Source organism: Sceloporus undulatus, chromosome 6 (genome assembly GCF_019175285.1).
Source record: "Sceloporus undulatus isolate JIND9_A2432 ecotype Alabama chromosome 6, SceUnd_v1.1, whole genome shotgun sequence".
In the NCBI taxonomy this organism is placed as follows: domain Eukaryota; kingdom Metazoa; phylum Chordata; class Lepidosauria; order Squamata; family Phrynosomatidae; genus Sceloporus; species Sceloporus undulatus.
In genome coordinates, this window is record NC_056527.1 from 159,399,622 (window position 1) to 159,415,757 (window position 16,136).

The 16,136-nt window shown below is 39.1% G+C and overlaps 1 protein-coding gene across 3 annotated transcripts in view; it reads right to left on the minus strand.

The window, feature by feature from the left end:
• FBN1 (fibrillin 1) overlaps positions 1 to 16,136 on the minus strand; it is a 186,690-nt gene that overhangs the window by 7,179 nt on the left and 163,375 nt on the right. For 2 of the 3 annotated variants that reach the window (XM_042474932.1, XM_042474933.1), the window contains 8 exons: positions 15,495 to 15,626; positions 14,514 to 14,639; positions 13,325 to 13,531; positions 10,795 to 10,920; positions 8,984 to 9,106; positions 7,884 to 8,000; positions 5,116 to 5,244; positions 3,898 to 4,017 (listed from right to left, as the gene is read on the minus strand). In XM_042474932.1, coding sequence (XP_042330866.1) covers positions 3,898 to 4,017; positions 5,116 to 5,244; positions 7,884 to 8,000; positions 8,984 to 9,106; positions 10,795 to 10,920; positions 13,325 to 13,531; positions 14,514 to 14,639; positions 15,495 to 15,626 — 1,080 coding nt within the window. Of the gene's footprint in view, positions 1 to 3,897; positions 4,018 to 5,115; positions 5,245 to 7,883; positions 8,001 to 8,983; positions 9,107 to 10,794; positions 10,921 to 13,324; positions 13,714 to 14,513; positions 14,640 to 15,494; positions 15,627 to 16,136 lie in introns of those variants that run through there. The other variant, XM_042474934.1, reaches the window with a different exon arrangement.

The following is a 16,136-nucleotide window of genomic DNA, read 5'->3' on the forward strand; positions in this document are numbered from 1 at the left end:
CACATCACATATCTGACAGAAGATTATGACCTGAATCCTATTTTAGTCCTACCCACAGTACAACTGATAAGTCAATGCTTAAATTGTATTGAGTGACTGTGTCTTCTGTAACTGGGACCTGTAATACAACTCAGGCCCTTCACAGCAGATTGACAGAACCAAACTTTCTTACTAGTAGAGCTCACAGTTGAAAACTATGAACTGAATCCTATCGGTAACTTCAATTAGCATAGGCTATTAAATCAATCATATCTGAGTAAGAGTTGATTCATTAAAGATTTATTCAGTAGGTTTATTCTAGTTGGGATTTATGCCTACATCTAAGCTTGGATCAAAATTTGCCATTTTTATTCTATACAAATTCAAGGAAAGCACACCACTATTTGCAATAATCCCAACAGAGCAGACCACACTTTTACATTTGGTTTACTGTATGAAATTAATGAAATTTCACTCAATGCTTATAGTGATTTGCAAAGCATGATTCTTGTTTACTTTTCATCCGTTATGCACAAAACCTTCTTAAGTGGATGTTGACAAGATAATTTTGAGTGTTAAAGAAATACAGTTTTACACTTATTAGTGTAAAAACTTATTAAAAATTGTATCTGCAGCCATGTACATGGGATGTCCTATTGAGGATGGAGCAAGTGTGTTTTCTGCTGCTCCAGAGAACAGGACCCAGAACAATGGATGCAAGCTCCAGGAAAAGAGATTCCACCTCAACATTAGGAGGAACTGACAGTAAGGGCTGTTCAACAGTGGATCATGCTCCCTTGGAGAGTGGTGGAGTCTCCTTCCTTGAAGGTCTTTAAACAGAGGCTGATGGCCATCTGTCAGGGATGTTTTGATTGAGAGTTCCTGCATGGCAGAATGGGGTTGGACTGGATAGCCCTTGTGGTCTCTTCCAACTCTATGATTCTATGTCAAATGCTGTTATTGCTGTTGTTGTTAACTGCCATCAAGCTGACCTCAACCTATGGCCTCAAATTATGAATGAGAGACCGTCAAGTCACCCTGTCTTCAACCTCCCTGCCCAGGTCTTGCAAACTCATAGGCTCCCTTGACTGAGTCTATACATCTAGAATGTGGTCTTCCTCTTTTCCTACTGATTTCTATCTTAGTAAGCATTATTGTCTTTTTTTTTTTTAGTGAGTGATGTCTTCTCATGGCATGGCCAAAGTATGACAGCCTCAAATTAGTCATTATGGCTTCTAAGGAAAGTTCAGGCTTGATTTGCTCTAGGAACCATGTATTTGTCTTTTTAGCAATCCATACCATTTCTCAGATGAGTTGACTCTCTTCCTATCTGTTTTCTTCACTGTCCAGCTTTCACAATCATACACAGAAATGGGAAATATGATGGCATGGAGAACCTTAGCTTTAGTACTCAGTGATTTGTCTTTGCACTGTTCCTTCATAGTTGCCCTTCTAAGTCCTAGTCTTCTGATTTCATGACTGTAGTCTCCATTCTGATTAATGATTGAGCAAGGATATGGAAAAATCTTGCCCAATGGTTGCCCAATGTCCCCTAAGTAACATGCTTTTAAAGCAGATATAGCACGTCCACATTATTAGCTTATGCAATGACAACAAGCCTGTTTGCTTTTGCCATCATGTTCTATTGCTTGCTGGGTGGTCATTTGGGAGGGATTTGGATTTCAGTCCCCCTCCATACAGCCCTAGCTGCACCTTTCCGTTCACTGGTCTGACTTTATCACCTTTGAAACTCCAGGTTGAATTTGAGGAACAGAAGGATTGGGCCCCTTTTTCTCAATGATTACAAAACCAGGCAAGCTTGAAAAGGGCAAATTAAAATTTTAATTGAAATCATGTTTCCCTCTTTTAATCCAGTCTTTCCAAAATGAAAGCAACTTTTGAGTAATTGTAAATTCCCCAGTCAGAGTTGAAACATCTACATTCCCAACGGAGAACTGTGTAAAAATGTCAGCAAGTTTTCTTAAGCATAATTAAAACCAGAGACCTCCCTTAGAGTTGCACAATGAGAAGGAGAAATGACATTTTTATATGCTTTGGAAAGCAAACAATGCCAAACACATGGCTGATTCTCACAGTCTGAGTCACTATATGTATCTCCAAGCAAAAATTTCAGCTTAAATGAGCCAATTAAATGAGATCCTGGAAATACCCCTAAATGGGTTTCCTAATGAAAAATGATATGAGAACATTCACTCTGCACTGCAGCAATACAATGAAAATAAGAAAGTGGTTTTCCATGAATGTGGGGACACACAAGGACTAACCATTCCTGTCCTACATTTCAAGTATTTAGTAATTTTCTCCATGAGCAACCCTATTGGCTAGACTGCAAAGAAGCAGATCACCAAAATTGGTCAAACAACAAAACCACTTTTGATTTGAACAGATTAATCTGATAGGCAAAGGTAAAGGTAGTCCCTTGACATGGATGTCTAGTCATAACTGACTGTTTAGGGCAGTGCTCACAAGCTGAAGAGCCAGCATTTTCCAAGGACTGCTCTGGTGGTCATGTAGCCAGCATGACTGCACTGAACCCTGTTACCTTCCCACCAAAGTGGTACCTATCTATCTACTTGTATTTGAATGCTTTCGAACTGCTAGGTTGGCAGAAGCTGGGACTAGTGACAGGAGCTCACCCCATTTTGCAGCACTTGGCCCTCAAACTGCCAACCAATTAATCTGTTACTAAAGTTAAAGGGGGGGGTATATGTGATAAGAAAAAATGAGGGATTTGCTACCTAGCACTAGAGAAGCTATTTCAGCAGATATTAATGTACCTGTTGATCACTGTTATATCAGCACAACAAACAGTCCAGGTATTTGTATCATTACTGGCAGAATCATTGCCAGGTATTATTAAAATGAATATTGGGTTCAGTTACAGTGATCACTTCTCAATTGTATCTTACAGAGAACTCTGTACACTTGTACATTACCCACAAGATGTGTACATCTGACTTCTGTAACTACCACGGTGGCAGTCAATTCTATACTGGATACACAATACAGTATAGCAAAGCCTTTGACTGCATAGATCATGTAAAGCTATGGAACGTTCTTAGACATGGGAGTGACCCTACATTTGATAGTCCTAATGAGAAATCTGTAGGACAAGAGGCAACTGTTAGAACCTAATATGGAGAAATAGAATGGATCCCAATTGGCAAGGGACTCAGGAAAGGCTGCATATTATCACTCCACTTGTTTAATTTGGGTGCAGAAAATATCATATGAAAAGCAGGTTTAGACTTAGAAGGAGGAGGAGTAAAGAAAGGAGGAAGGACCATCAATAATCTAAGATATGCAGATGACACCATACTACTAACAGAGAACATTATGGAGTTGGGAAAGTTACTTGGAAAAAAATTACAAAAACATAATGGACTTGGAACAATTAGTAAGGTCAAGGAAGAAAGTGCAAAGGCAGGCTTGTTGTTGAACAGAGCAATGGAGAATAGGGAGGCTTGGAAATGGCTCATCCACAGGGTCACCATGAGTTGACATTGACTTGAGGGCAGCTAACAACTAAAACAAATATACTACAGATGAAAATAATATTGAGGTGAGATCATGCCTTTCTGTATGCACTCTGCCAGAAATATTTTAAGCACTGGGTTATGCCCATTTGAAAAGGTTCTTCCCTTAGAATATTTTCTATTATGACAGCAAAGATATAGTCCCAAGTGACAACAAATCACATATAGAGACTGACTGACCTACAGGCTATTATGCATTAACATTGTCAGTCAAATAAAGCTGTTGACTTTTTAGGCAAGTCATAAGACTTGTTTCTTTTTACTGGACTGTTTATAGTAAATATCTCTGATTTTTTAAATTAAATCAAGGTCCAAAATATAATCTTATTGATAACACCATACAATGAGAGAAGAGACTTGCCGACACATTGGTTCCACTGATAGTGCTGGAGATATCCTTGTGGACAACTGCACCTGTATCCTCCAATTATATTCTGGCAACCATGCTGGCATCGATGATTTCCGTCACACTCATCAACATCTGCAAAAGAAAATATAGGCGGAATCTTTGGAATCAGTTCTTCAGTCACAGGGATAATCTGTCACATAATATTCCTTATATCTATGGGTGTAAAGCACAGCATGAAAATGTTTCTGTTCTGGAACAAGGGCAAAAAATTGATGCACTCTGGGCTACACTAAGCCTACCCTATCTAAATTGTAGAGGATCTCCCAGAATAGCTACCTAAAATTCTACTTTTAACTGGAACCAAAGGAATCTGAACCATTTGCATAAAAATACTTGTGCCAAAATAAGTAACTTTCCTCTAATTATCCTACTTAGAAGTAAAATGCTGTTGCCCCTTGAATGGAAAACTTTGGAGGTTTTTAAAGAGAGGCTGAATAGCCATCTGTCAGGGTGCGTTGATTGTGTGTTCCTGCATGGTAGGGAGGTGGACTTGATGGCCCTTGAGGTCTCTTCCAACTCTGTGATTCTATTCTATGGTCTCATTCACACTTACATTTTTGTCCTGAGGAGATATGGATCTCTGCGGTGATGCAATACTGAATCAACGTTCCCACTACGGTTTACGTGTTTGAATCTGTACGTAGCTTTTAAACCCCAGTCAACATTCACAAACACTTTGGATCGATTGAAAATGGAGGTGTCTCCATTTCTGGAAATGATCCTGCATGATCCGGATTGATTTGGTTGCATACTCATACTACCGAAGATCCGGATCACTCCTGACTTTTGCAAAAGACGTGGTAAGTGACCTGGTCACAAACCCACCGGGTTAAGAGGGCTTCTCCATTCCCCCTCCCCACAAACGGCATCAAGTGCATTTGGAGCCAGTATGAATATCACACAGGGTTATTTCCATAGTATGAATGGGGCCTATGTAAACTTAAACTAACACCTAAGAGAGAAAATGTAAGGATCTCTCTTTTACTGGGTTACATCAAGCTAAAAGGCACTATGAATTTTAAAGAGAGAAATTATGAACTGGTACAGCTGGAAGAAAATAGAGGAGACAAAGATACTGTAAATTTGAGGTAGTATCTATCTACAAGGGATGTATGCATCACATAGTAACAAATAAAACAAGAGCAACTTAAATATGTCCAACACACGCACCTTCACAACTGGCACCAGTCTGGTCAAGTGAAAAGCCACGCTGACATTCACAAGTGAAGCTTCCGGGTGTGTTTTGACAAATGCCCTTAGATCCACAAAGATTGATGTCAGAGGCACATTCGTTGTTATCTGCAAGGAATACATATGATAAGTCAACTGGTTTGCTCAGTTTTATTCACTTTAAAGATGACTATGAAAGCTACACAGAGTGATCTCATGAAAATATCTGTTTCTTTCGTTTGGTGTTTTCAGTGCATGGAAAACATGATACATGTTTCTAAAAATCTTTTTCTAAAAAGGCCTGCTTACTACAATAGCATCAATTCAACAGTGCTGTTAGTGTATACAGTATTTTAGCAGGATAGATTTCAGCAAGGAATATATTTAATAGGCATGTAAATAAATCAGATACGACTATCCCTTATCTGAAATCCTAGGGACCAGAAGCATTTCAGAGTTGGGATTTTTTTAAAAAAAAAATACACAAGTAGTATAGTACGTGCCTATACTATATTTATGAGCCTGGAGAGAAATGCAAGGATGGAAACAGACATGAGGATCTGTGAAATGGTAGGAGGAGTGGATTCACACCAAGCGCTATCCTTGGATTTCCACCATTCGACAGATTCTTGGTGTCTCTCCAATCTCACATCCTTTTGCTGCCGGTCATCTGCTTCCACCTTCAAGATGGTATTTGTGGCACTCCTGCTCATTCATTTGTCTCCAGCCTTGTGTCTCATTCACTCACTACTTGTGTTGTTTGTAAGATGTGAGTCTGGAGAGAGACTGAGAACCTGAGAAAAGAGCAAGCAGGCCTGCTGCAACTGTTACTTCAAAGACAGAAGTGAATTGCTGATGGCAAAAGGTTTAGGTTTTTGGATTTCCAGATTAGGAGTGCTCAACCTGTATTTAGCATTAGTGTTTTATTCAAGTAGGATCCACAAGAAAATGTCACATGGTGAAGCCAGCCACACACTATTCCAGGATACTCCATTTCCACTAGTGACAAGATTATTGAGAAGGGAGAAGAGTTAAATCTTACTTCTGAAATCCATGCAAGAAAGCCTGTTTTTTCAAAGAAAACTATCCTCTTGATCAAAGTGGCTGATGAAAGCGAGCTTAAAGCCTCTCTGTGTGGCAGTCCCTGCAAGCAAGACAGCTCTCCCTCTTTTGCTAAATAGTTGCTGGAAAACAACCATCTTGATCAAGATTGCTGGAAAGAGGGTGACAGTAAAGCCTCTCTCCTTCATCCCTAACAATCCCGGTGTCCAAGTAAAAGACTGATAAAGAGAGTGGGTGGATATGAATGTGGTGGTCCCATAAAACCATCTATACACAACCTAAAAGGGTTTTGCAGCTATCAACGAGGCCCTTCACCCAAAGACATCCCATCCCTGTACACACAGAACACCCACAACCTTTTCACGCTTTCATTGTGAAGTTGAAAAGTTAAAGTACAACAAACATTGTTATGTATCCCTTATCTGATTTTGGACCAACTCCCAGATTCAAATTACTGAATTTTCCATTCATAACCACTAAAGATTGCAAGGATGAGATAATACTAGACTGTCCAAGTCTATTGGGTTTTCTCATTCAACAAGTAATTAATGTTGGTTGGTTAAGCCCAACATAGCCTATAAAAAAGCATTCCATCCAGATTTTTGATTGTAACACCCATCATCCCTCATCATTAACAAGCTGGAGGGTTGATAAGAATTGTAGTATGAAACCCAGAGATCACTGGATAGGGAAAGCTCCTATTGGACATGCACATATTGCAAACATAAACTAATTTATTAAGAAAAACATATGAAGAACTGCACAAGTGTGTCCTTGTAAACACAAATATGAAAGAGACCTATTGCTCTTCAAATACTGTTAGCAGCTTGTAGTCAAATCTGGTCTGTAATTAGCTTTGCCCAGCGATTATAAATCTACCTGCCATGTTGCCAGTGTTAATTACTCCTGTCTTAATACACAAACAAATCCCTTTTCCTCCACTGAATTTTCCATTAGGTATTGAGAACTGGATATTTTTGTCTTTCAGGGCTGCATTTGCACTGCACAAATAATGCCGTTTGACACCACTTTAACTGCCATGGCTTTTGGGATTAGAAGTTTAGTGAATTATTTAGCCTTCCCTGTCAGAGAGTTCTGGTGCCAAAACAAATGGCAAGTTCTATACCATTGAGTCATGGTAGTTAAAGTGTCGTCAAACTATGTTATTTCTGCAGTCTAGATGCAGCCCTGGTCTTCTGCAGAAACCACAGAAATATTGTTTCTGCCTTCCATCAAAATTCAACATAAAAACAAAGAAAACATCTTTCTGTTTCTTCATGTTCATTGTAGTTCACTAAGAAACCAGGGGACTGTATCCCCAAGGGCTCTGCATATGCCACAAATAATGGCTGGCTATCCAGTCATGGCAAAATTTGTTGATCTCTCACTTTGTCCTTCCCTATAAAAGTGGAATCCTTAATAACACCTATCCAACTGGCTACAAGGAATGGAAAGTACCAAATGCATACAAGCTGTATCACTCATACTTTTTATGTTCTGTCTGCCTTGAAAGGATAAGTCCTGCTAAGAGACCCAAGCCAGCTGTGAATCACTAGGAGAAACATGGAATGGGGGAAATGAGAGAATTTAACTCTCCAGTCCTATGCTCTGCTCTACGCTGATGCTACCAATCTAGTTGCCTGGTACAATTATACACAACGATATGCAGGACAGTAGCAAAAATCTCTTGTCTTCCATTTACTCACCAATACATGCTGAATGATGTTGAGTAAATCCAGGGGGACATTTACAAGTAAAGCCGCCAATGGTGTTAACACAGAGGAACTGGCAGTTGTGTTGTTTGGTTGCACATTCGTCAAGATCTGAGAAGGAAGCAAATAATTTTAAACTTCTGCTCCTCATAAAGCCAAAGGATTAGGATATCATGATGTAGAAGTAACCATAACAAGTAAATCTATCCAGTCAAGAAATATAAAGGAATGTTATGCAATGTAGTATTTTATGAACATGGTATTTCAAAATAATCTACATTGCCTTTCAACTCTAAAAAAAATTGCAAAGTAATTTATAAAAATTCAGGTTTTTAAAAAACAAAGCCAAAATTGATGGATAAGTTGCTGTATTAGTCTCATGTATGGGGAAAAGAAACTTGTGACAGCTAAAAGATCAACAGAATTACAATGGCTTAAACTATGGTGGACTAAACAAAGTGTATTCTAGACTATGTAATCTTATACCATAATAAACCTACTGGTCTTTCAGCCACAAGATAGTTGCTTTCAAAGCCAAAATAACTGAACTGAAGTAGTAGAGGATTTGTGTATTTTAATTAGTTGGGAGAGTTTTCACATTCATGGTTGCCTCACATTATTTTTAACATGTTTGTTGTTGTTGTGTGCCTTCAAGTCGTTTCTGACTTATGGCAACTCTAAGTCTTGGGGCTTTCATGGTAAATTTCTTCAGAGAGGGTTTGCCGTTGCCAACCTCTGAGGTTGAGAAAATGTGACTTGTCAATTTTGACCCAAGCATTAAAACATTAGTGAATAAAACCTAAAGTGGGGAGCACTGTTTGTTTTTCATAATACATGAAGCTGCCCACAAACTCTTCATGTGCTTCAGCAGTTCTGTTGTTTATGATAAGGATCTGCATTCCAACACCAATTGATCAAAGAGATGTGGAGATAACAGAATTTCTGGCGAATGAATATGATGCTGGCTATTCCTTCCAGTAAAAGTTGAGATGCTGGCCTACAAATTCTCACTCCTTTCTCAATTTAGGAAAACTTGTTCTTGACCAGAGAACTATGCACATGTTCCTGACATTTCAAACTCAAGCATCTTTTACCTTTGCAGCTTCTCCCATCTTCTTGCAAAATGTAGCCTTTGGGGCAAGAGCACTGGTAACTCCCCTCTGTATTTTTGCAGATAAAATTGCAAGGCTTTGGTGACTGGTTGCACTCATTGAGATCTATAACAACAACAAACCAAAACAATCACTTTCACTGACATAAATAACAGTTTGGAAATAATAACTACGATATTGATATTATATTAATATTGAGGGTATCAGTTAAGTGTATATGCTGCCATTCAGTTTAAAATTACAAGGGTAGTTTACACAATAAAAATAACAGAACCATAAAATGCAGGAAAAGCCACCAACAATTCATAAACAGGATAAAAAGAATCAACAAAATGGTACAATACTGAAAACTCCTCAAGATGATTTCCCCAGATGTTCACCTTGTACCAAAAAGACAATGGCGGTGTTAATCCACCAAGAAAGAGAATTCTATGAACAAGGCAGCACAGTAGAGAATGCCTTCTGCAGAAAGTCTGGATTGGCACCATCTTTGTACCCTTTTTCCTGCCATGTGACCTTTTTATCCTCCTATACTTTGAGGAGCTTCCATCTTTAGTTACCCTGAATTTTAATTTGCTATATACTTGTCATGATGCTGTGAATTTTACTATACAGTGGAACCTCGCCTTATGTGGGGATCCGTTCCGGAACCCCTCGCTTAAGGCGAATTCCATTATAATGAATAGGGCTTGTGCATGTGGCCGTGCGGTGTGCGTGCATGGCACACCATTGAAAGTATTGCAGCGCGGCGTCTACATAAACCATAAGCTGCGTATGGTGTGCTGGCGTACTCTTAGTTTTCTACTGCTGAATTTTAACATTGTTTTTTATTATTGTAAAGATTTATTACATCATATGTTATATATTGATGTTAACTCACACAAGATACTTTTTGTTTCTATATGTTTTTCAATAAAAGTTACTGTTTGTTTTACAGTGTAGTCTCTAACTACAGTTTATAGTGGTTGTCTCTGACTACTATCAACTGTAAAGTACCACCACTGATCCTGTACCCCTAAGCAGGAGGTCCCCTACCACCACCACATACTTCTTCTGAGGCCTGGCTGGGGCCATTCCACATGCTGACTCTACAAAGGTCTCCTGCATGTTCCCAGAGGACTGACACTGCTACTCTTCTTTGTCGTCTCTGATAAGGGAGAGAGCTTAAAATCCATTCTGTAGCTTCCAGCTTGCAGAATGAATCCTCAGGTTCCTGGACCTTCTCCTCCAACATCCATCAGCTTGCACATGCTGCAGGTATTTCTACCCACATCCACCAGGAATAAGACAAACATACAACACCTGTTTTTTTAATGGCTGTTGCGGGTTACTGCAGCAGGTCCCTAACCATCCATACTCACTAGTCTTAGAGAAGGGATCAAAAACAGACCTCGGGCCCTTCACCACAAACATCTCCCACAAAATGACCAGATAAATGCCTCTTAGCCTTGTCTGTTAGTAGAGCTTCTGTTCAATGTTTACTGAATTGATTGCATATGCTGCAAGGCATTCACTGCTGACCCTCCGAAATTGAACTGAGAGGACAAAGGCAGCAAGTATATATAAAAGTGGTTGCTGGTAGCTCCTTCTTCAATCAGGCCAGTGGTTCAGCATAGGCCCCACCTTCCTAGAACATGTGTTCAGGAATAGCACACAGCCAAAAACAATCAAAAGTCCACAACAAGCCCCTTAAAAAAGTGAAAAAGTAAAGGATGACTCCCTCAGACACAGTTCACCTTCTACTCTCTGCTCTGAGTATATTATATATGTATAATAAGAAAGGTAAAACCTACCCATACAGAGAGTTCCTGTGATATCTGTTGTGTAGCCCTCTTTGCAATCACAACGGTATGATCCTCTCTCGTTGATACACTTTCCATTCTCACAGACATCATGAATAACTTTGCACTCGTCAATATCTGCAATTCAATAAATAGGACTATAGAAAAGGCAAACAGAAGAAAAAACAGTGTGCCTGGGTTCAGTGCTACTCTCGTGTTTTCACAGAAAACAAGAATACAACTTATTAATGAAGTGATGCACCCTGGATTTAGGAGGCTTGCCAAAAACAATAGCAAAATTATACCATTTCATAATTCAAGGAAAAATGCAATCCTAAAATGAGATTAAATAAATGGAGTGGTAGCAGAGTTTTATTTAAAGCTTAGCAACTCCTGAGCTTTTCTCCACATGGCTTAGATCCCAAGTGATGCATCAAGCCATAGCCATTACAGTTCTCCTCTCAGCTTAACTCTGGAATCACACAATGTGCTGTATGACCATGGCTTGACCCGTAGCCCATATTTAAACCTGCTGCTGCTATCAATCTAAACAAGCAGGAAAGCAGAAGAGAGATATGACAGATGCTTTATCTGAAAAAGCAAGGAACATTATGATAAGAGACAATCCTAAATCTGTAGTGTTGATTGTAAACCACTGCAGATCCTGGTTGTCAAACAGACTAGCCTCCCTATCCATAGCTGTACATGTAATACAAAGGTGTACTGGGAAATGAAGGAGGAAACTATTATAAGAGGCTCTGCATCCTAACAGCCCAGGTATTCGGGACTGTGGGAAAATAAAAAAATGACATGCTGCTGTCTCCCACACCTACAGTAAATCTAGGAAGTTCTGGGTCTGGTCAGGTTGTCTGTAGGGATTCTTTCATGCTCCTTCTTGTATTCCCATAGTTATGTGAACCAGGCCACCAACACACATACATATACATCTTCTTTCTCTCTTTCAGTTCTCAACACCATTCTCAACAGGTTCCTGTTTCTCCATCTCTGCTTGACACTACCAGCCTCTGTCTCTACCCTCACCTGCTGTTTTCTGGTATGCAAGACTGTCTCTTGCATTCATTGTATGAGGATGTAGATCTGAAAAGCAGGATGCTTATATACTGAATTAATAAAACAATCCATAGCGCTGGATCCTTCATTCTTTCCTCCCTCCCCCCCCCCCCCCCCCAAAATAATGCAAGAGGCATTAGGAAGGGAAACTCCTTTTGGTTGTTGCAGCATATTTTCAAAGGTGACCCACTGAGAACGTAATTTTAAATGGCCCTTTCCAAATTTTCTTGCCCTAAAAACAGCTATGCTTCTGTGGAGGAAGCAGCCTCCCCATCTCTCTTGTCTCATTCACTTGGACTAGGTAAGTCCTCATCTCAGAGACAGTGTTCCCAGGTTTACAAAACAGCAGTAATGGACAACTGAAATTCATGACATGCAGAGATGACAAACAGGCAGTAGCTACTCTATTACCAAATATGTGCCCTACCTAAACACCAAATCAAAATGTTGATTTCAGTTAATCTTGTCGTGTATTTCTCTGTACAATTAACCTATCATCCACTTTCATAAATTATTTGAAGCATAAATTTCTATCTTTATGAAGGGCCCACACCCCAAAATATGGATTTTTTTGCATCTTGTTCCCTCTCTGTAACAGGAAAAGCTTTTCAACCTTGAAATGTAATAAGGGACATCTGACAGTCCTGTGAGAGAGAAGCTCTCAGTTCCTCAAATAACAGACATCCCTTATAATAAGGAACAGCTGACAATCTTAATGAAGGGGAATGTAGAGCTAGCCAAAGAATCCTTCCCACAGTCAGCACTGGCGACTTGGACTTTGAGCTGATGTTACTTGCTAGAGCATAAGCAAAACTACATGCCACATATGAAGTGTGAAAGCTCCCTTTTAAATTGTGAATTGCAATTTAGGAGGCAATTTAGAATACAGAACCTAGAGGTGTGGCAAGGATTAAACATCAGCTTCTCTGTTCTTAGTTGCCCTTTCTCAAATCAATCCCAATTGGCATGAATGTCTAGTCATAACCAACTGTAGGGGTGACGCTCATCTCCATTACGAAACTGAAGAGCCAGCATTATCCAATGTCATGTGGCCAGCATGACTGCACCAAACACTTGTACCTTCCCACTGAGAAGTGGTACCTATCTATCTGCTTGCATTTGCATGCTTTCAAACTGCTAGATTAGCAGAAGCTGGGACTAGTGACAGGAGCGCACCCCATCATGCAGCACTCAAGCCTCAAACTGCCAAACTTCCAATCTTCCAATAATCAGAATTGGCGCCTTAACCACTAAGCCACCACATCTGCACTACAGATGGTCTTTTAAGTACATGGCCCTTAGCTGTCAATATAACTGTTAAATGAAATATATATGTTGTGTTTGATACTTTGTGAATTTTGTGAAATATGTTGAGGGGGAAAATGTTGTGAGCATTGGTTGCTTTCATTTCTAAACCATTTTTGTTTTAAAACTGCTGATTTTCCCTATCAATTTTAATGGACAGATATACCTGATCCATCAGTTGTGAATCCACGGCCATGAGGACAAAGTTTTTTGAAGGCTACAGTGCCCATGAAGGGGCAGATTTCACAGTTGGGTCCCCATCCTCGCCCACCATCACAACAGCATTCAGACTTGGTTACGGGGTTCCTGTTGCTTGATCCAATCTGACACATGCTCTGCAAGACTTCAGTGAAGCAGTAGCCCTCTCTGGTGTCTGCAAAGCAAAATATATATATATATATATGAATGTCACTTTGAAAATGCCAGCATCAATGACATTGAGGCTAAGGATTGTGAAGGATAAATATAAAAGTAAGAAGAGTATACTTAGCCATAATTAGTGATTGAAACAGGGAGAGTGAAAGCCAAGCATCATTAAGAAAGAGAATATGATGTCTGGGGGGAAAAGAAAGAAAAGAAATTTAGCAAAGAAAAGTCCCGAACACTTAGAACAATCTGTTCTTGTGATCTAACCCAAGGAAATAAGGGACAAAGAAGAAAAACATTCAGTTAAAATATTCCAAAGAATGGTTAGGAAAAAAACAGAGCAATTCAAGGCTTGTTGATAAAAAGAGAAAAGCAGATTAATGGCTAGACTCATATAAGATGCTCCTTCCCATAAATCCAGGTTGTGTGTGTGTGTTATGTGCCTTCAAGTTGCTTCTGACTCATGGTGACCCTAAAGCAAACCTATAATGGAGTTTTCTTGGCAAGATCTGTTCAGAAAAGATTTGCCATTGCCTTTCCCTAAGACTGAGAGCATGTGATTTGCCCAAATCCAATTGGTTTCATGACTGAGCTGGGAATCAAACCCTGTTCTCCAAAGTCATAATTGAGCACTCAAACCATTATGCCAAGCTGGCACCATATCCAAGTTACCACTTTAATTTCTGGGATGGGGAGAATCTTCAGGCATTGTGAGATGCCTTTCTAATAAATCCTGTACAGGAGTGAAATGTAGTGTGTGCCCACATGTGCATGTTTATCCATTAAGAGTATGTGTGTATACAAGGACAATGAGGTTAGAAGGATGTTGTGATAGGTGGATATACTTATCTGCACTAACTAAAGATTTAACTTATGTAGGCATCCTCATCACCTGTTAACTGTGGCATCAAGTGACAAATGTGTAAAAGACCCATCACAGCTTTCACAGCATCTCAGTTAATTTGAAACATAATGATCCTCATACATACCTATGCATTCATTTTGAGCTTCATTGACATTGAAACCATCATGACATTCGCATCGGAAGCTTCCTTGTGTGTTTATACAGCGTCCATTTTCACACAAACCAGGTTTGGTTTGACATTCATTTTCATCTGCATGTTTTAAAGAGTACAAGCCAAAATAATTAGTAAATGTATTTTTACTATAATTAGTAAATGTAATTTCAAATTTACCTGAATGAGGACAAATATATTGGATCACTCCAAAATAATAAAACTAGGTTAGTCTGAGATATCAGTATTCAAAGAGATTTTGTGGTACCTTTGAGACTAACAGTGCAAAAGGAGTTGTAGTATAAGCTGTCCTAGATTTGGTCTACTTCCTCAGATGCAGGAAGTGAGGAAATAGACCAAGTCTATGACAGCTTATACTACAAATTCTTTTGCACAGTTAGGCTCAAAGGTGCTATAAGTTCCCTTTGCATTCTCAAATAATAAATATTGGAATATTTTAAAAATCTAATTTAAATTCATAGCTACTTACTGTATAAAATAAATTATTTATATTACTATCACATTTAATGTCTACTGTTTTCTGCAGCATATAGGTAGCAATGTTTAGTTATTCAAGGGGATAAAAATGTAATGGGACACTCCTGAATGACAGTGTCCTGGCATTGTCACCACTTATATCTTGAGGTAAAACCAGATGAGAAAATTGGCAATCCATGATTAGATTTCCTTTCTGTTACAATTTCTTTTGTTGTCCATTAAGCACTTTGAAATAGTTTCAGTTGAAGTTAGGTCTACTGAAACCAAATGGACAAGTTAGTCTCAAATTAAATTCCACAGATTTCAAGGAGAACCTAAATGTAACCAGTCTAGTTTAGATTCTGCCCTATAATGTTTTCATACACATAGAGAGGAGAGAAGTTTCTGAATTCCCAACTATTTGCCAAATTTCCAGCATTAGCAAGTCTAATTTCTAAAAATTTCATCTCTACTTACCTACGCAACCTTCACCATCTGGCCTGCGTTGAAATCCTGGTCCACATATGCACATGTATGTGCCTATCAGATTTTTGCACGTCATTAGCTTTGAGTCACAGTCATGAATTCCTTCTTCGCACTCATTCTGATCTGAAAGCATTATATGCATATAATGACAAGGTTGGTGAAAGGATGAAGTATACCTTTTACTTTTAAAAAACAACAAAAAGACATACACATATGTACATATACTGTATATATTCATGCATAAGTCTAGGGGAAAAATTTTGACATCAAAAACCTGCATCGACATATCCATGGGTCAATGTAGTACTGTACTTTAACTCTTATTTAAAAAAGGAAACATTCCCTGGTGAAAGGTAAGAGCTTAATCTGTCCTGGAAGCACTGGCCTCCCTCTCATCCATCCAGCCTTTAATATAAGCAGCACAAACAGTTATGCCTGCTGGAACTTTGTAAGTTCTTTGGCATTGTTTTCCTTTGCTTCATCATTTACATCCAGGTCTCTAAGTTTTACCCTCGACTTATCCGCAGGTTATAGCAAAATTCTGGCCCCCAAATCTGCCCTCAACTTATACAAGGGGTCGACTTATAGTCGAGAGTATATGGTAAGCTTGCTTACTTCTATAAACTTTTACTT